This window comes from Ranitomeya variabilis, chromosome 7, assembly GCF_051348905.1.
Source record: "Ranitomeya variabilis isolate aRanVar5 chromosome 7, aRanVar5.hap1, whole genome shotgun sequence".
Taxonomy (NCBI): domain Eukaryota; kingdom Metazoa; phylum Chordata; class Amphibia; order Anura; family Dendrobatidae; genus Ranitomeya; species Ranitomeya variabilis.
The window spans coordinates 177,020,636-177,042,077 of NC_135238.1; the positions used below are offsets into that span (position 1 = coordinate 177,020,636).

At 40.9% G+C, this 21,442-nt stretch overlaps 1 protein-coding gene across 3 annotated transcripts in view; it reads left to right on the forward strand.

Annotated features, from left to right (window-relative positions):
• DRC11 (dynein regulatory complex subunit 11) overlaps nucleotides 1-21,442 on the forward strand; it is a 237,768-nt gene that overhangs the window by 180,391 nt on the left and 35,935 nt on the right. For all 3 annotated transcript variants that reach the window (XM_077272350.1, XM_077272351.1, XM_077272349.1), the window contains 3 exons: nucleotides 18,540-18,615; nucleotides 18,815-18,921; nucleotides 20,158-20,250. In XM_077272350.1, coding sequence (XP_077128465.1) covers nucleotides 18,540-18,615; nucleotides 18,815-18,921; nucleotides 20,158-20,250 — 276 coding nt within the window. The remainder of the gene's footprint in view (nucleotides 1-18,539; nucleotides 18,616-18,814; nucleotides 18,922-20,157; nucleotides 20,251-21,442) is intronic.

Below are 21,442 nucleotides of genomic sequence, written 5' to 3' on the forward strand. Positions count from 1 at the left end.
TCTTATGGAGTCAGTTAAGTTCCAATATGGCTGCACTGTGGCACAGAATGTGATGGGATGTCAAATGTTGCGGTACAAGTTGTATGCACATGGCTCTGCGGGTACATAATACCAATTTTTTTTTCTACATGACAACTAGGCCAGTATAAACAGTTCACAGATGGGTTGGCTCACAGATTTCCAAAATCCTGATTGACAAGTCTAACTTATTATAATAAACTAATACATTTCTAGGTATCATATTGCTGCATTTCAGGTTTAAAAGTATAAAAATGCAGGTGACCATCAGACAGGAGAACTATAGCTAGCCATGAATGTGAATATAAGCAAGCAGGTCATTCTAGCATTCTAATTCACCAAACACAGGTGTCCTTGTAGATCCCTGAATTTTATCCTATGTTCTTGCGCATGTTCTTAGGAAGCCAAAATGAGAGTGCTATGAACCATTAGGGTACCTCCAACTGTAGATCACAAAGCTCATAACTAAACACCTACAGTATATTACTGTCTCAATAAACAGTTACGAGGCAAAATGCAAATCGATTCTCACTGAGGTGGGCATCTCTTCCTCAAAAAGGGCAGTCAAAAACTACATCCAAAACTATGGCCCTTATGGTGACAAGCTGGGTATGCAGAAGCTAGAAGTGCTCCAAATTCTCTTATGCAGAAAGGGGGCATACGTGCCAAGGAACTATCTGAAATTAGAAGTCTGGCATAGATCAGTCATTTGGTTCCTTTAAACCCTTCCAAAATAGCTGCACTATGGAATAGAAAGAAGAGGCAGCTGAAAGGTACAGTGTTTAGGGCGCTGCCAAGTCGAGAAGAAGCAGATGACCAGGAAATTCAAGAAATGGGGACTTTATTGACAATGTGTTGCCTGAAGGAGTTAGAGCAACTCCAAAACCCATTGTCAATAAAGTCAACTTTCTTCAATTTACTGGTCCTCTGTTTCTTCTGGATTTGGCAGCACCCAAAACACTGTGTTTTGCAACAGCCTGTTCTATCTAATCCTAAGTGCAGCTTCTATCAAGTTTCATGCCTGACTTTGTCAGGTTCAGAGGGTGAAGCAGCAACCACGTCCTCAACAGTTTCTAGGCCTCATGCTGTGTTGTGCTTGTAATTTGCACAACCCTACCAGGTGAGCCGCTCTTTTGAGTCTCTAGTTCTCTACCTTAGCCCTCGGTTTCACACATGGAGCACCCAGTCTCATTTCTTTTCATTTGCACTGTGGATTAGAACCTACTACGACCTACATCTATAGAGCCTTGATACCCCTGTTTTGCACCAATAAAGGCTAATAAGTCTGAAACGGCTATATGCAAGTTAAAATAAATAGTTATGCGAAAAGCACATTTTGTAATTTATGCAGTTTTTTTAAGAAAAAAAGAACAATTGCAAAATTTCAACTAGTTTATTATTTAAAAAAAAAAATCCTACGTTTGGAGCGTCCCCATGGGGCTGTGGGGTACTTGGTACCGGGTCCTCCGGTTCGCGGGGGGATGTCACGGTGGCTGACCCGGTCCATGGCCCTGGGATGTACGTTTGTAAAGGGAAAGGTCTTTAAAGGGATATGTTCGTGACGCCACCTGTGGTATTCGGTCAGGGTGACCGACGCTGCTTTAAGGGGTCCGCTGGGGTGATGTTATGGCAGCTAGATGGTATACCTTCCCACAGGTGAAGTGTGTCCCCAGGGCTTCCCAGTGTGTAGATGGTGGATGGTGAGAGGCACAGTGAATAACGAGGACACAAGGTTGCAGTCTCTTTACCTTTACTGAAGACTTCAGCATCCACAGTCCAGAGCACCAGATCACAGGGCAGGCAGAGTCCGGCCGGTCCAAAGGCAAATCCAGAGTCCCCTTCTCCAGGTAGAAATCAGTAGCCTTCCTCTAGCGCCATGGTGTTGTAGTGCCTTACTGCTGTGCTTCTCATAAGGTCCTCACAACTGTTGTAGATGTTCTAGGTGTTATTTCTCTCTCTGTCCCCCAGATGGATAGGATAAACCCATATGACTGGTGGTTTGAGGTGTTTTACAGGGACTCTATCATGCCCCAGCCTCTAAGGGGTGCCACCTTGCCTCCTGGGTGTAGGGGCGGACAGGTAACGTGAAATTAGCTGTCCTGCCGGTCTCTGGAGCAAGGCATAAAGGATCATTGCTCCCTCGGTGTTCCAGCTACCGGGACCCTGCGCCTCAGAAGGAGGCAGCCTGTGTAGGGCTCATCCCCTCCTGGAATCCACTCCTTTGCTACGACTTCTTTCACCCTCTCTGCAATACTGTTCTCCTTCAGTGTCTCTTTCTGAATGCTGCAGCTCTCAGGGCATGCACAGCTCCGTGTCCTTCTGTCTCGATCTCTGACAGGATCCCACCCCTGCCAGGGACCAACTACCTGAGCGAAGCTCAGCCAGCAACTCACTAACTTTCGCTACAGGTCACCAGTTTTACCTAAGTGTGGGGAGTGCCCTAATAAATAGGAGCAGAGCTCCCCCTGGTGGCCTGGAGTGTGAAATGTGTTGCATGTTTGTGATACCTGGATTCAGTTGTCCTTCTTTGCCTCCAAACGTAATATAACTCTTCCCTAGAGGAAAATGACATTACTGCAACAACCAGGACCCTGGGGCACTGCACATACACACACAAATGTTTATATTTTGTCGCATTATTTTTAGAATATTCTCAAGTTGTTTGCGTTCGCATGAATTGCTGGCTCTGTCGGGTATCGCTATGGAATTGCTGATGTGTTATGCAGCCTAAGTGCATGGTGCCATGTGTGTGCCAAAAAGGCATATTCTACCTTAGCCAGGGAATTTAGATGTAGGACTAGAGGTGCAACGTGAATCTTTGCTTGGGTGAAGGAAAGCAAAGCTGCTACTTTCGTCTAAGGTGAGTTCATTAAACCATTTGAAATAAAACTGAATTACTGGCACATTATGAATAATTTCCCCCTGGTTTTCAATTCTAGGAGCAGGAGATGTATGTACTCCATAAAACAAATTTAGAGAGGCCCATTAATTTCCCTATTTCCCAATCTAATTTTGATCTTGCCTTTTCACAATGGCAGGCTTAAATGTGAATGGATTAGGTGGTCAATATACAACTTCCTTTGTTTCACCTAGAAGGATTCAGTGACTGCAAAAATTTTAGAAACAGTGCCATAGGGGACAACATCGTTACATTACACTATCAAAATATATTAACCAAGTAACAAAAGTCTAATCTAGTCCACATGTTATGTGTCAAAAACATCATATAATTCCATTAAAGCCTTAATTCATGTGGCATTAGTGTTTAGTGTCAGGCTAACCAAAGCCATGTTTTAGAGCTGGAGCTTTTATCCTGCAAAATTGAGGTTTGCTTTCATATTAGTGTGAAATGCAAAATAAGTCATAATATTCATTATCAGGAGTTCAACATAATAATATGTTTTGGTTTTAAATTGCTATAACAGTTTAAAAAAAATGACAGCCACATTGCTTAATTTGGCAATCTAAAGATATAATATATGGTCCTAACTAAACTTTTCAGCACTCCTCTAGTTTTTCGTCTTCACTGTAGGTTTTTTTTTTTTTTTTTTGGTACCTATTTATCAGTACACATTGGTTGGGATTGAGCCCAAGCAAACTAAAGATGTCTCCATACACATTGGATGAAAATCGTCATTAGACTGGCTGACCATCTGATGTTTGTTTATGGCGGCCTCCTAACTTTACCCCAATGATTTCAACATCATTGGGGTAAATGTTCTTTAATTGTGAGCCCCATCGGGGACAGTGATGATAATGTTTGTAAACTGTAAAGCGCTATGGAATATGTTAGCGCTATATAAAACTAAAGATTATTACTATTTAACAGAAAAAATCATTGAACAGTTGGAATTTCAATGTCCAATCCTTTTGTTTTTAGCAGAGATAAGCTGCTGTCAGAGGTGGCTTTCATCTCTCTTCCTATTGAAAACACTTGGTGCTCGGAGAGTGAGGAGAGATAGCTATCGGACAACAACTATCTCATGTCTATGGTCAGCTTCGAGGTCACCATACACATTAGGACAAAGTTGGATGGATTGGAACTAGCTGACTAACTGAAACCTAACATGATGCCTCTCTCAGGTTAAAATCCTGAAAAAACACCTAAAAGGCTTTTTACCTTGGAGAGGTTAAGTTTAAAAGTTACGTCCCAACCAAGGGGTATACCTTGTTCCTGGCTGTTGGGCTCACACGAACTGGCCAATTTGTGTGCTTAGTACCTTCATTTTTCAGCATGTTTTCTATAGCAGTAATGCAGTTTCAAATTTGTATTTTCAGAGTTTACATATTATAATGTTTCAGAGTGAGCGCAGCTTTAATATGTCAGTTATATAGAGTGGCTCGCTCAGCTTGCACCTGTTCACACTTATCTTTCTGTTTGGAAGTGTCGGTCACGTTTTTTATAATGAAAATTTTTAGCTGGCTCTTGTTTCTATTCTATCAAAGTGTTTTCCTTTTAATGCTAAATATAATTAACGCATAAAAGTTTACTTTGAAACTTTATTATTTTTGCAAATATAAAGATGCAGACTATTTTGTTTTGCCAATTTTCTGATATTTATTTAGAGGAAACATAGCAACAGTTCAAATTTCTAAAACATATCTAAACACATTTTTTTTTGCTTGTCTCTGGTACTCCTGCATCGGATCATCTCTTGCAATTCTCCAACAGTAATCTGCAAGGATTGATGGATTCCATTTTCTCTGATATCTTGTCTCCATAGCTGCAATATCTTGGTGAAATCTCTCACCGTGCTCGTTGCTCACTCCTCCACAGTTTGGTAGAAAAGTATGGATGTGAATGTAAGAAATGAATCTTTAAGGACATGTTTCAGCCAAGACCCTTTGATATGTTTTGAGGAGATTTTGACACTAACTATTTATAGTTATCTGTTCATGAGTTTCCCCAAAAATTAGTTGCAGCTAAGGCGAATGCTATCCATTCAGCCTTTTTCTTGCCCTGCAACAAATGGAGAAACTCCTCATCTTGAAGAAGCTTACAAATCTGAGGTCCAATAAATACTCCTTGCTTTTTCTTTGCTTCACTCAAAACTGGTAATTTATCAATGAGATACTTGAATGTTTTGCATTTTTATCCATTGCCTTTACAAAGTTTTTCAGTAGGCCCAAGTTGATATGGAATGGTGGTAATAAAATCTTATGTGGGTCAACAAGTGCTGGATGCAGAACATTTTTAATCCCTGGCTGAAGTGAATGTTGGAGAGGCCAGTCGCTTTTACTGTAGTGATATTCTGTTGCATGACTATCCCACTCACACAAAAAGCAGCAGTACTTTGTGTATCCACCATGGAGACCAAGAAAGAGGGCAACCACTTTGAAGTCACCACAGAGGGGCCACAAATGTTGGTCATACTTAAGGCACCTCAATGGCTGTTTCATGTTTTCATAGGTTTCTTTCATGTGGATGGCAGAACCAAGTGGAATTGAAGGTAGCCCATTGCCATTATGCAGCAAGACGGCTTTTAGGCTTGTGTTGGACGAATCGATGAAGAGCCTCCATTCCTTTGGATTATGTCTTATCTTCAGAGTGTCCATTAACTGTTCATGATGTTGCATGCCAGAAAATCACCCTCCGTGAAGAAGTATTGGACAAGATCTTTATCATCGTTGTGGAACAAAGAAATGTTAACATAGCCAGCTAGGAGATTCCACTGCTGTAGCCTGGGACATAGGTGGTCAGCTTTAATCTTGGGCAGATCCAAATCTCTAACAAGATCTTTCAGTTCACTTTTTATTATAAGGTGTGGCTCAGTTTCTGACAGAAAGCCTGGGTCATGAGAGGAAGATGCTTCACGATGCTAAGCGCTCTCTTCTTTCTCACTTGACTCGACTTTAAATGTTTCATGTGCTTTTGGATTCAGCAGTTCTTCTCTAAGTGGTACTGGGAGTATTGCAGATGGAATGTTTGGATAATGTAAAGTCCACTTTTTCTTCCTTGAAACTCCTTTCCTAATGGGGAGCACCATGCAGAAATAACAATTCGTAGTGTGATCGGTTGGCTCTCTCCAGATCATTGGGACTGCAAAAACAGGGCCGGCATCAGCACCCGGCGCACCCAGGCAAGTGCCGGGGCCCAGGTGAGATGGGGAGCCCATTCATGGTACAGTACACTGAAGCTCTGGGGGGCCCTGCAGGCAGGGCCGGCATTAGGGGCAGGCAGCTGCCTAGGGCCCCCACACCCCCAGGCCCACCGGCCACCAGTGCCGACTCCCCCACAACCGCCACATTGAACTATACAGGTGTCTGCCTGTACAGTTCAAAGCAATGATGGAGGAGAGAATGTCAGCTGACACTCCCCTCTTCTATCATTCTCCACTCTGCCTCTGACACTGCGGGTGCGTGATCGTTATCGCGCACTCACTGTGTGCCAGGCAGTGCAGCCATTGAGACAGGAGCAGGGTGCAGCGCGGGCACGAGGAGAGGTGAGGAGTGTGGGTTTTTTTTGTTTTATTTACTATAACAGTGAATCAGTATTCAGGACTGTGGGGCCATTCTCGGGGGGGAGATGCGGGCTGTGCTATATACTACATGGCTGTACTATATGCTATGTGGGCTGTGTCATATACTACGTGGGCTCTGTTATATACTATGTGGTTGTGCTATATACTACGTTGTTGTGCTATATACTCCGTGGCTGTGGTATATGCTACCCATTTTGCACTTGTACAAATGTTCTACGTTAATATTTTGTAATGTTTACTTTAAAAAGTTTTCCATTAAAAAACATAGAAAAATGGGGGCACCACGGTCACTGGGACTCTAACCAAGGCCTGAAAAAGTGCCACATGTGTACTGAAAGAAAAAGGTAGGCCTTATAAACGGGAGTCACCACTTACATGAATGAATAAATAACACAGCTTTATTAAACATATATGCAGGAAACAAAACACACTAAAAACATTTAAAACAACAAAGGGATATGCAATACCCCCATATTTACACAGAGCCTGTAATAAGGCAAAAGACCGCACCTCCCACAACAGGGTATAATTCACATGTAGATAGTTAAATAACACCTGAATGGCGCAAAAAATATAATTACAACCTGGCCAGTCCCATAAGATAATCTTATTAAGCACCGTAAGGAAAAAATACCGTCAATGCCACAAAAGACGTGATAACATGCAGGACAGGTAAATGCCCATGTAGGCCGTGAAGGGCAGAAATGCTGGTTAGTAAAGACTAATACAAAGGTAAGTATACTGACCCATGTCCACCTTGCATGAAACCAACCGCCCGAAATAGAGATCAACCAATGACCGTCATGTCCCTAAGGTGCCAGTGTAAAGCAGGGTCAGGCCAGGTCAATAGGGCATGTGTACCCTGTGGGAAAAAGAGGTGCGGACAGAGGCACCCAACGCGTGTCGCCACTAAGCTGTGGCTTCGTCAGGGGTAGTGCCCCACTGTCCTGCCTCCTGCTTAAATATCAAATGAACGGTACACTTACCGAAAGCAGCTGTGAGGCTGCTGGGAGCACCACATGGGGATTCAGAAATGGCGTCTGAAAGTGCCGGGCCCGGCGTGTAGGCACTGCGCATGCGCCGGCTTCACAGAGCGGAAGTAGGCAGTCCGCTCTGAGTTGCCAAGGCAGCACGCACACTGCAGGGAATGCGCTTGCGCAAAGTCTCAGGCTACCCAGGGATAAATGCAGGCAAGTATAAACCATGAGAAACAAATGAATATTGTGTCCCAAAAGCCTGATAATGCAGACTGTTGAATTCAATGGCTGCGTAGGACCTGTGTTGAAATGTGAACAAACAAACAATATAACAAACATAAAAAATATAAAAATAATAAAAATAATAAATAATAATGAAAAAAAATTTGAAAAAAAAAAATATAAATAAATGAAAATGGTAAATAATAAATATAAAAATAAAAAATAAAAAAATAAAAATAATGAGTAATAATAATAAATAAATTAATAACATATAATGAGTACTAAATAAATGGTGAAAGAAAAATGCAAAAAAAGAAAAAAAGAAAATGAAAAATAAAAATGAAAAATAAATAAAAATTGAAAAATAAATAAAAAATAATAAATGATAAAAAACGAAAAGGGGGCCTATATTCATTGTGTAAAGAATACTGTTTAACCAAAAATAAAAACATATTTATTACCGTTACACAAGTATGTGCATTACATGCACTGTATGTAAGAGTATTGTGCACGTTTATGCACTGTATGTAAGAACAGAGTGCACATATATGCAATATGCATCGATACTTAGTGGTAGCATATAAAGGGTATACACATCCGTAAAAAGGATATCCAAAGAACAACCCACCAAAAAAAAAAGAAAAAAAGAGAAAAACCACGAAGAAATTAAGTGACACCCCATACGGGGTATGGCCTGTAAAAGAGTACAAATAGAATACATACAACCATAGACCAGCAAATGATGTCAAATGATGACGAAACTCATTGTTTATAAAAACCGGTAAATAATAGGTCTTTGTTTATGCCCATGGGTATGACACAGTTTAAGTCAAAAATCCACTTAGATTCCCTTTTTAACAGTTCAAGAGTGACGTTTCCTCCCCTGATGTTCATGTGTATTGCTTCAAGTCCAAGCACCTTCGTGCCAGCCCATTGCGAGTTGTGTTCAGCCAGATAATGCGCAGCCACAGAGGTAAGTGTTTTTCCTTTTGACTTGTCCTTTTGTGCTGTTGTAATGGTCGAGAAGTGTTGCTGTATGCGCCTCCTGAGTTCTTGTGTTGTTTGGCCCACGTACACTTTTGGACAAGGACACACCAAAGCATAGACCAAATTCCGGGACCTGCAATTGAAGTAGGCCTTGGTGGGAGTCTGTGGAAACAAAGAGGGCACCGTGATTCTTTCATTGCCACTGGTAAACGGACAAATGCTGCAATTTCCACATGGAAAAGTACCCATCAGTCTACCCCCCCTACAAATTTTTGTGACAGGACGCTGAAAATGACTGTGGCTTAAACAGTCCCTGAAGCTTCTGGCCCTTCTGGCGACTAGATTAGGGTGAGGGGCAATATGGGGAAGCAATTTGGATTCGCTTTGTAGGATGCCCCAATATTTCGATAGAATACCCCGCAAATGTTGCCACTGGTTATTAAACATTGTATGTTGTGAAATTGGATTTTGGGCTCCCCCGGTGGCCACTGGTGGAATTGAACTGGTGTGCATCATCCTCTCTGTTCACCTGTTTCCATCAGGATGTGGGAGTCGCTATTTAGCCTTGCTCCTCTGTCACTTCCATGCCGGTCAACATTGTAATCAGAAGCCTTTCTGTGCATGTTCCTGCTGCTAGACAACTCCCAGCTAAGTTGGACTTTTGTCCTTGTTTGTTTTTGCATTTTGTTCCAGTTCACAGCTGTAGTTTCGTTTCTGTGTCTGGAAAGCTCTTGTGATCTGAAATTGCCACTCTGATGTTATGAGTTAATACTAGAGTCTTAAAGTAATTTCAGGATGGTGTTTTGATAGGGTTTTCAGCTGACCATGAAAGTGCCCTTTCTGTCTTCCTGCTATCTAGTAAGCGGACCTCAATTTTGCTAAACCTATTTTCATACTACGTTTGTCATTTCATCTAAAATCACCGCCAATATTTGTGGGGGCCTCTGTCTGCCTTTCGGGGAAATTTCTCTAGAGGTGAGCCAGGACTATATTTTCCTCTGCCAGGATTAGTTAGTCCTCCGGCCGGCGCTGGGCGTCTAGGGATAAAACGCAGGCTACGCTACCCGGCTACTGTTAGTTGTGCGGCAGGTTTAGTTCATGGTCAGTTTAGTTTCCATCCTTCCAAGAGCTAGTTCTTATGTTTGCTGGGCTATGTTCTCTTGCCATTGAGAACCATAACAATTGTAATAATTCCAAGTGGTTTCTCCGCAATTTTGGCATGACTTTGTAGGAGATCCCCCCTATTGCTATAATTAGCGGCAGAAAAGGCACGGGAAATCACCCGTTTGGGGTAGTCCCGTTCTCGAAAGCGCGCTGTAAGATCACCAGAGTGTGTAGTGAAATCCTTGTGATCACTACAGTTTCTCCTAATCCTGAAAAATTGGCCCTTTGGAGTACCTGTTTTAAGGTGCAGCGGATGAAAACTGTTGAAATGTAACAGGCTATTTGTGGCCGTAGGCTTCCGATACAAAGTTGTAGATATTTTTGATCCATTGATTTGCAGTCTTAAATCCAAAAACTCAATATCCGTCTGGGAGTATTGTGAGGTAAGCCGTATGTTCCAGGGATTGTCATTCAATGTGCCCACAAATTCTTTGCATTGATCAAGAGTACCTGTCCAGATAAACACAACATCGTCAATATAACGAAACCACTTTATGACATGTTCAAAAAAGTGGTCCAGACAGAAAACCCTTGTGACCTCCCACCACCCCAAAAAAGAGGTTGGCGTATGCGGGGGCACAACGTGCCCCCATGGCAGTGCCTCTTACTTGCCTATGGTAAACCGGGTCAAAAATAAAATAGTTCTGATCCAGAACAAACAGCAACAAATCAAGAATAAAGGAGTCATGTCCTCTATCCCAAGTGGTGTTGGAATCCAAAAAGAAAGCCACAGCACGTATACCTAGTTCGTGTGAAATGCACGTATACAGTGACTCCACGTCAAGGGTAACAAGCCACGCCCCTGCTGGTATCACCAGATCCTGAAGTTGTAGAATGAGAGAGGTGGAGTCCTTGACATGAGACTTGAGGGACACAACTAAGGGCTGAAGAAAAAAATCAATATAGATACACGGCCGCTCAAGTAACCCACCAATCCCAGAGACTATAGGCCTACCCGGAGGGGCCTGTAAGGATTTGTGCACCTTCGGAAGCATGTAGAAGGTGGGAGTCCTGGGATGGTGGTTACTAAGAAAATCCTGTTCTCGTTTATTGATGATGTTCCGTGTATACGCTGCCTCCAGTAGACGTTTCAGTTTGCCCTGAAAGACACACGTGGGATCAGAGGGAAGTACTTGATAACACTCCTTATCCCCTAATTGGCGCAAGGCTTCTTGTGTGTAAAGGTCAACCGGCCAAATCACCAAATTGCCCCCCTTATCCGCCTCACGGATGACAAAATCCCTATTAGAGCCCAATCTCGCCAAAGTAATCTGATCTTTTTTACTTATATTTTTCCCTCTAATGGGATCAAGCTTAAGGTCGTGTACCTCTCTACAAACAGCGTTGAAGAAGCTCTGTACCACCGGGCACAACGTAAATGGAGGTGTGGCTTGTGAGGGGAGACTTCCAGTGAATTTTCTTCTGGGCTGGCAAGCGCATTCCCTGCAGTGTGCGTGCTGCCTTGGCAACTCAGAGCGGACTGCCTACTTCCGCTCTGTGAGGCCGGCGCATGCGCAGTGCCTACACACCGGGCCCTGCACTTTCAGATGCCATTTCTGAATCTCCATGTGGCGCTCCCAGCAGCCTCACAGCTGCTTTCGGTAAGTGTACCGTTCATTTGATATTTAAGCAGGAGGCAGGACAGTGGGGCACTACCCCTGACGAAGCCATAGCTTAGTGGCGACACGCGTTGGGTGCCTCTGTCCGCACCTCTTTTTCCCACAGGGTACACATGCCCTATTGACCTGGCCTGACCCTGCTTTACACTGGCACCTTAGGGACATGACGGTCATTGGTTGATCTCTATTTCGGGCGGTTGGTTTCATGCAAGGTGGACATGGGTCAGTATACTTACCTTTGTATTAGTCTTTACTAACCAGCATTTCTGCCCTTCACGGCCTACATGGGCATTTACCTGTCCTGCATGTTATCACGTCTTTTGTGGCATTGACGGTATTTTTTCCTTACGGTGCTTAATAAGATTATCTTATGGGACTGGCCAGGTTGTAATTATATTTTTTGCGCCATTCAGGTGTTATTGAACTATCTACATGTGAATTATACCCTGTTGTGGGAGGTGCGGTCTTTTGCCTTATTACAGGCTCTGTGTAAATATGGGGGTATTGCATATCCCTTTGTTGTTTTAAATGTTTTTAGTGTGTTTTGTTTCCTGCATATATGTTTAATAAAGCTGTGTTATTTATTCATTCATGTAAGTGGTGACTCCCGTTTATAAGGCCTACCTTTTTCTTTCAGTACACATTTTCCATTAAAAAATTGTCATATTCAATGTATGCAGTTTTTTCTTTGCAGCAAGTTCAGCTAACAATAAAATGCCTACTGGTAACTGAGGAAGAGGGAATAGGTCACAAAAATTGGCGTATAAGGGGTTGACTTATATAAAGCCCCTCTGCTGTATGGTATTGTAGAATTTACAATAGCTACCTATCATTCATGTAAGAAGTGAAATCTGGCATTGTACTATCCCTGTATTTCTCTGCTGTATCTGTGCCTCATGAATCATGGTATGTGTTAAAGGGGCCCACTGAGACTCTTTTGCTCGGGACCTTCAAAAACCTGGAGCCGGCCCTGTGCAAAAGGCATAGATTGTCTCTTCCCATGCAACCACAGGGTAAGATATGATGCACATCTATTGCAGCTTATGCATGGAGCCAAACTCTTGTTCTGATCTCCTATTTTTCAGCCAAAATACAGGTTGTAGGCTTTCCTTATAATGGTAGTCACGTTTCACCTGTGTGACGCAAAAGTGACTTCTCTGCATATGTAGCAAAAACGATCCGCTTCTTTAATGCAAGAACGAGGCATCTGAAAAACCATATAGAAACATGCCAGTACGCTAGGAAACTAAGCTAAGAAATCCTAAAGATGTATACCTTACGCAGAGTGCATTTATAAAAGTTGGTGATACAATTGTAATTAGTATTACGTCGGCCGAATTGGCGTTTTTTGATTGGTCACCTTAAGACGATAGCATACTGAAGGCTCAACAGACTAAATATAGTCATAGCCGAAAGTGTTAGCACCCTTGAAATTATTCCACAAAATGAAGTATTTCTTCTAAAAAAAATTATTGCAATTACGCATGTTTTGCTATACACATGTGCATTTCCTTTGTGTTTATTGGAACAACAGAAAAAAACAGAGGGAAAAAAAGGCAAATTGGACATAATTTGGGTGCCTTCTCCCAACGGCAATTTTAAGATCTCTGCAAAGTTGTTCAATAGGATTTAGATCCTGACTCATTGCTGGACACGTTAGAACTCTCCAACACTTTATTCCTATCCATTTCTGGGTGCTTCTTGAAGTATGCTTGGGGTCATTGTCCTGCTGGAAGACCCATGACCTAGGATGCAAACCCAGCTTTCTGACACTGGGCACTACATTGCAACCCCAAATCCTTTGGTAATCTTAAGATTCCATGATGCCTTGCACACAATAAAGGCACCCAGTGCCAAAGGCAGCAAAACATCCCCAAAAATCCTTAAGCCTCCACCATATTTGCTGTTTTCACCGAAGTGGCAATTTAGAATTCAAGCAACCCACAGTGGTCAGTGAGTTGCTGAAGGGGGGTTTTATTCTAAGAAGGATTTGTTTAGCTGGACATCTCTGGGAGTAGGAATTTAGTGTATACAGTTGTGTGATAAATAGTGTTGAGCATTCCGATACTGCAAGTATCGGGTATCGGACGATATTTGCTGTATCGGAATTCCGATACCGAGTTCCGATATTTTTGCGATATCGGAAATCGGAATCGGAAGTGTGCGGTGCGTATGGTTCCCAGGGTCTGGAGGAGAGGAGACTCTCCTTCAGGCCCTGGGATCCATATTCATGTAAATAATAAATAATAAAAATAAAAAATATTGATATACTCACCCCTCCGGCGGACCCTGGCTCTTAGCGGTGCCTCCGTTCCTAAGAATGCAGGGAGTGAAGGACCTTCGATGACGTCGCGGCTTGTGATTGGTCGCGTGAGCGGTCACATGAGCGGTCACGCGACCAATCACAAGCCGCGACGTCATTGAAGGTCCTTCACTCCCTGCATTCTTAGGAACGGAGGCAGACGCTTGGACCGGTGAGAGCCGGGGCCGTCTGAGGGGTGAGTATATCAATATTTTTTATTTTTATTCTTTATTTTATACATGAATATGGATCCCAGGGCCTGAAGGAGAGTTTCCTCTCCTTCAGACCCTGGGAATCATTCCGATATTTTGTGTCCCATTGATATGCATTGGTATTGGGTATCGGTATCGGCGATATCCGATATTTTTTGGATATCTGCCGTGCCGATCCAATCCGATACCGATACCTTTGCATATTGGAAGGTATCGCTCAACACTAGTGATAAAGTGTTTGCCCCCTTCCTGATTTCCTATTCTTTTGCATGTTTGTCACTCTTAAATGTTTCAGATCACCAAACATATTTAAATATTAGACAAAGATAACACAAGTAATCACAAAATGCAGTTTTTAAATGAATTTCCTTATTATAAGGGAAAAAGAAATCCAAAACTACAGGACCCTCTGTGAAAAAGTGATTGCCCCTTAATCCTAATAATTGGTTGGGCCACCCTTAGCAACAGCAACTGCAATCAAGCATTTGTGATAACAGGCAATGCATCTTTTACAACACTCTGGAGGAATTTTGTCCCACTCATATTTGCAGAATTGTTGATTTCAATTGTTGATCTCAGACTGATAGATCTCAATCACTTTATTTCTCATTTGTTCCAGAATTTCTCAGGATCACGGCATGAAGTCCAGCTTTTCATCTTTTGAGGATTCTTTTGGTCTTTTTCATTTTGTCAGGCAGGTCCTATTTAAGTGATTTATTGACTGAGAAGAGGTGTATCAGTAATCAGGCCTGCGTGTGGCTAGGGAATTTGAACTCAGCTTCCCAAAGTTGAGAGAAACCACAGTTAGTTTATGTTTTCAAGGGGGGAGGGCAATCATTTTTTCACACAGGGTCCTGTAAGTTTGGATTTCTTTTACCCTTAATAATAAAGACCTTTACTTATAAAACAGCATTTTATGTTTACTTGTGTTATCTTTGTATAATATTTCAATTTGTTTGATGATCTGTAACATTTAAGTGTGACAAACATGCCAAAGAATAGGAAATCAGGGGGCAAACACTTTTTCTCACATCTGTAGTAGGTTGGGAATTATGCTATAGGAAGCCAAGAAAGTAAATACTGTACATGTACATTCTGTGGCGGAACACCTTGGAGTTTAAAGTCCTTAACTTTGGGGTAATTCTCCACAGTCAATGGGTGGAGATAGGTTTTTTTTGCGTATGTTCTCACCATCCATCAACAAAAAGAAATCCAGCCAACCTTTTCTATACCCTCACCTTTAATGGCTCCATAGCAGTCGCATCAGTCTGTACAACCTGGAACGTCCTATATTTTTCTATGTAAATTTTTATGTATTTATCCTATAAAAGCAGAATACTACCTGTTTACCTTTTCAAAAAGGAGACCAGCTTGTAATTTATTCTGATCAGAATCACAACTGCCGGGGAAGCCTGCTGTCTGTGTTTTTCTAAAGCTGGATAACTTTGCTAAAATATCTCTGTGCAAAATATTGAGAGGAAATGATAATAGAGAGCTGAAAAAATAGCAACATTCTTACAATATGAATTTTCTTTGTACTTTAATATCATAAAGATAATATTTCTCATGTGCCTTAGGTGGTGATATATTAGATTGTGTTTGAGCAAAAGTGACACTTGGCTCAATATTGAAAAAAGTCAAATTTTGTGTATTTTGTTGAATGACACAAACTGGCATCAGAGGGATTGATGGCTCAGGGGAGTATAGGGAATAGACGCCAAATTTCCAAGAAAGCCAAGTGCGCCCCATAGGTCAGAGAGGAAAGATGTGGTTACAATTTGATGGCAATCTCTGAAAATATGCATTTAATCAGTGTGTAACTGTAGTCTTCTCACCATCAGCCTTTTCCCCGGCCCCAGAAATAACAAAAAATCGGCTCCTAACATCCTCCTTGAAGGACAGGAATTATTAAAGGATTAATATTTGGACGTTGTTGCCACAAATCTTTCCTGACATACAAATGTGTTTTCCAACAGTGCTATTTAATATTAAACAAATTGGAAGCTGGTTCTTTGCCCACTTTCCATAAAACTTCCCTACAGTACTTATATAGTAGCTGAGACCTGACAGCATTATAGGACAGCTAATTATCCAAGACTTGGTAGAGAATTATATTAGGGCCATCATTAATAAAAATACATGTCTTTCCAAATGGGTAAAAGTGTTTACGTTTGTAAAATAATCTTAGTTAAACACTATTGACCAATCCCTTATTAATGGCCCCTAGGTTGATGTATAAAGTAAAAAAAATCTGGTGGATCGGCACCATTGTTCTTCTCTCAACTCTGTGTCCCCCCGCCGGTCTCCATGAACAATGTCATTGGAATCTGCAGCTAATCAGCGGCCGCCGATCAGCTGCAGCCTTTACAACTACCTCCGAGCAGAAGAAATACTATTCTTCCATCCATAGAAAATGACATAAGCTGCAGACAATCAGCAGCTACTGATCTGCTGTAGTGGTTATATGACATTGTTTATCAAGAATTGGAGTGAAAATGGTTTCATTGTGAGCTGCCGGATGAAGAGTGATGAGGAGTCAGTGATCCAGGAATGTGGTTTATTGGTCAACACGTTTCGAAGTGTGACACTTCTCCATCAGGGCAAACCACAGCGAGCGATGACCAATAAACCACATTCCTGGATTTCTGACTCCTCATCACTCTTCTGCCGGCAGCTCAGAATAAACCCATTTTCACTCCAATTTTTGATGTTTTCATAGCTGTGGGTCTGCAGCAGTAAAGGTTTGCTGTTATTGCAAAACAGTCCAAAAAATTTAGCAGTCGCAATAAGGAGAAGACATGTATTTATTTTTTTGCTTGTTTGCAAAAAATAGTTGCCCATAGGCTTCAAAATGGTTGACAAGGTAAAATGCCCGTCCACAATTACTAAAGCAAGAGCATTTCAGAAGCGCAAAATGCAGCTTCAATGGAAATACTGTGTGCACAGGCAACATGGAGCTTATATTTTGAGCCAGAATTCTGGATTCTGCCTCTCCTGCAGCAGCATGGTCTCTCTAGCGCCTTTCCTCCATTTTATTGGACAGGCAAGGTGTATAATTTGGGAAGGAGAATAGTGATGAGCGAGTATCCTCGTTACTCGAGATTTCTCGAGCATGCTCAGGGATCCTCCGAGTATTTTTTAGTGCTCGGAGATTTAGTTTTTCTTGCCGCAGCTGAATGATTTACATCTGTTAGCCAGCATAAGTACATGTGGGGATTCCCTAGCAACCAGGCAACCCCCACATGTACTTATGCTGGCTAGCAGATGTAAACCATTCAGCTCTGGCAAGAAAAACTAAAACTCCGTGCTCTAAAAAATACTTGGAGGACCCCCGAGCATGCTCGAGAAATCTCAAGTAACGAGTATATTCGCTCATCACTAAAAGAGAAGTTTTAAAAGTATAAAAACTTTACTGATTTAATGAATACATTGCATAACAGCACTGCGAAAAAAATATAGCTGCTGTATAAATAATGAGTAATAAAGTAAATATAGAAAATTAGTAATTGCTGCAGCAAATAATGAGTAATAAAGTAAATATAGAAAATTAGTAATTGCTGCAGCTTTTTAAATAAAAGCAAGAAAAGGCCTTGTTTCAATTACATCATAATTTTCGTCATACTTACTTTAGCGCTTATATATTTTTTTACACTTTTTTAATAAAATATTATTTTTATAAATTATATATATATATTTGTTTTTGTTTTACTGTACTAATAAATAGAAAGAATAGTAGAATAATATAAGAGAAATCTTTGGCTATTTTTCCCTTTTTGAAAAACAGATTATTAACCTTTAGTTGATGGGATAATTCCTTTCATATATGGATAATTGAAAACTCTGCTGCACTAAAATAAGCAGTGCTCTAATTAAATGTATGAAGAACTGCACATGAACTATATATCTATACAATCGCACGTGATCACTATCTTTTCCATCATCCGTGCTTTCTAAGCATGAACTTATGAACCCTTATTACTTTCCACTTATCGACTTGCGAGAATTAGACTTGTCACCCCATCAGGCATATTTTCTCCATTATATCAGTAATATGCGGGAGAACAAAAAATCAGGATATTGTTTAGTGTTTAGCCAGCATTGGTCATATCACTGCCATATGACTCCATAGAAATAGCATTCTTATTAAACCTGCTTAGAGATTCCATACTAATGACTTCACTACATAAACTGACATATTTAAATGGTTGTCTCATCTTCTTTAATATGTAAAATTGCAAAATGCTTGTAAAAACAAGCAACTTTTATCTACCTATTATTAAAAGTCCACTCTCTGCTCAAGAACAAAGGGATTTTTCATTCTATTCTTTACAGCTATCCCTATGACAAGGTTATGAGCAGGGGAGCCTTCGAACAAATTAAGATTTCCAAAGCTGTGGACCCCGTTAAATAAAAGAGCGTTGCTTGCCATAGCTTTTAAAATGCTTATTCCAAATGCCCATTTTGTGGATTCGTCAATCAACAAAATAAAGAAATAAATGAGTATACAGTATGTTATGCTGTACATGTTACGTTACATTTATTCTTAACCCCATTAGGAGGAAGAACCAGGTTGGAAAATGAAGCCAAGCCAATTTCTGCCTGACATATCATCTGCAAATGACAGCTATGAAGGTGAGGTTATTAATGAAAAGTGTAAATTACAAAAGACAGCACACCTGCCAGCCTCCATTATATATCTTGGATCTGGTTCAGATGATAATAGAGGGCCGGGCTCTCCAAGTTTTAGCGCAACTCAAACACATTAACAGATAAAACATGAAGGTCAATCTTTGCATTGTTCTTCACTTTTCGACGTCTGATTCTCTTGCAGGTGTTTGGCTAAATCGGAAAGAGTCTTGGAATCTATTTCAGACGCATGATTCTGAGCTCATCAAAGAAGATAAGAGGAAGGAAGTGGAAGAAGAGATTCGAATACAGGTTTGGCTGATCTACAGTCTAAAGGCCGAATAACCGGCCAAGAGCTGTCTTTCCCATCTCCCTCTGGAACCTGCAGCTCGGCCGATCACTCCTATCTTCTCTATGAATGAGCCACTCCCAGTCTCCACTCGCAGTGCCTTATCTCAGGACTGGCCATTGAAATCCAACCAGCTAAATACTTCTCACTGCTGACATCATCTGTTGGGGGAGAGTCAAGAGGTCCCCATACACATTAGACTGTAGCCTGAGCCCGCCAATGCTGAGACTTTAGTCTAGTGTCTATGGGGGCCATAGACTTCACTCAGCAGTTAATTTTCACAACCCCCATACCCACCAGTATACATGCATGCTCAGATCAGCATGTGTTCTGAACAAGGAACGGCTGTGGATGGCTGTGGCTTATGTCCACTAAAGACAAAACCCAAGGAGGCTTGGGAAACCACCAAGTACAATAATTGGCCTGGTCAACTCACATTAATCCAACGTGTATAGTCTCAAATTTCTCTTAGGCTGTGTGCCCACGATGAGTTTTTGGTTAATTTTTTCACGCTGTGTATTTTCCCTGTGTAAACAACGCAGCGCCTAACAGTTCCAGCAAATTGGATGGAATTAATAGAAATCTCCTGTCCACTGTGCTTCTCTTTTACTCAGGTGCTTGTTTCAAATCTGCAACATGTCAATTTCTCTTGTGGGTATAGTGAGTTTTATGTGCAAAATTTTCTCATAGATTTGCATTAGATGTGGAAAATCCGCAGATAAAAAAACGAACATGTGTTTTTACTCTGTTTCCGCTGTGGACACACATCAAAAACGCATTTAATCTGCTCATGACTATATCAATAAAGTTTTGTCCAAGCCAAATACCAGGACGTTTTAAAAACAAAGTAGCTTTATGTAAAACATGACATACTAAAAACAGGCAAAAACCACAACATCAGAAATGCCATAAAACACATGTAAAAAAACACACAAAAATACAATGAAAAAGACACAAGTAACCTAATTTATTTAACTGATGCAGAAAATCTGCAACATCAATAACTCACCAAAAGCTCATCGTGGTAACGTAGCCTTCAGATGACTATATCCCTCCTGAAGTTATTTTGCCTATTCTGGAGTCATTATGACAGGAACGCTTAAATAATCCACAAATATCGGCAGATTGTCATTTATGAAATCTATGAAAGAAAAAATAAATGAAAGCAATTACCGTACATCATTTTGATTTTTACTAAGGTGGATGAACTAATGAGACAAGAACTCCAAAACCTGAAACTGGCCGTAGACAGAGATAAAAACAAAAAGAAAAAAGGGAAGAAAGGAGGGAAGGTGAGTAATAGGATTATGGCTAGTGTACCCCAGAGACAATTAAATCGTAAAATGTGCAAAGGAAAGTTTAATTCCCTTCAATAGAGCACTATGGAGATTAATAAGGATTATGTTTACTTGGGTTATACAAATCCGCATTTCCATGGTCACTGAAAAGTTTAGAAAGTGCTTGTCTTAATCTTTTGAAGACAGACTTTGAATAATTGGCTCTTTATGTGCAGTTCATATGATGAGAATTACTAGAACTGATTCCCAAATAAGATTGGCTACAAATCAAGTTATAGGTAACTTTCTATATACTGGTAAGTAGAGATACAAATCTTCTGGAATAGACAAATAAAGCTATAGTAAAATCCATCAGCATCGACTGACCCCAACCATGGATATATTACAGAGAATAATTAGTCTTTATAAGCTAAGGCCACCAATGTTTCTGTAGTTTTGCCAACTCTACTAAGCTACAGTAAACACTAAGACCACGATCACACGTTCCGCATTTATAAGCCAGAATCAGGAGTGGATAAAAAATATAGAAGTGGTGACTTGTTTCTATTATACTTTTACTCTGATTGTTCCACTTCTGGTTTTGGCTTACAAATACTGACCAAATACTGACCGAATACTAAATGTGCAAATTTGGTCTAATACTCAGTTATCTGATTATAATCCAATGTTGTTGGTTGAAAGTAGTTTGCTACAAAGTTATTGGGCATTTAGACATGCCGATTTTGGCCCAACAATGCATCCTAAAACTATATAAGTTAGAAAATTGGAGAGAAGTAGGAAAATAAGCTAGTCGTTAAATGTTCGCCAGCATGCAAATCGCCCATGAATAGTCATCATGGTGACCATTCGAATCAGCAAGCAGAACAAAATCTTAAAAGTGTCTATATTACAGTTGGATTTTGCCTAAAGTAGTCTCTGCCAAAAATGCTGCAGAACCAGCTCAGGTTGATTTTAAAGGGAATCTGTCACCAGGCTTTTGCTATGTAATCTGAAAGCAGCATAATGTACAAAGACCCTGATCCCAGCGATGTATCACTTATTGATCTGTTCTGCATCCTGTCATTTTGATCAAGTCATTGTTTTTTCTGTTGCAGTTTTCTGAATGCTGAGATTTCTATAACCCTGCCACCACCACTAATTGGCTGATTTTGTGCATAGGCAGTAAGCTGCTGATCAGTGGTGGGGG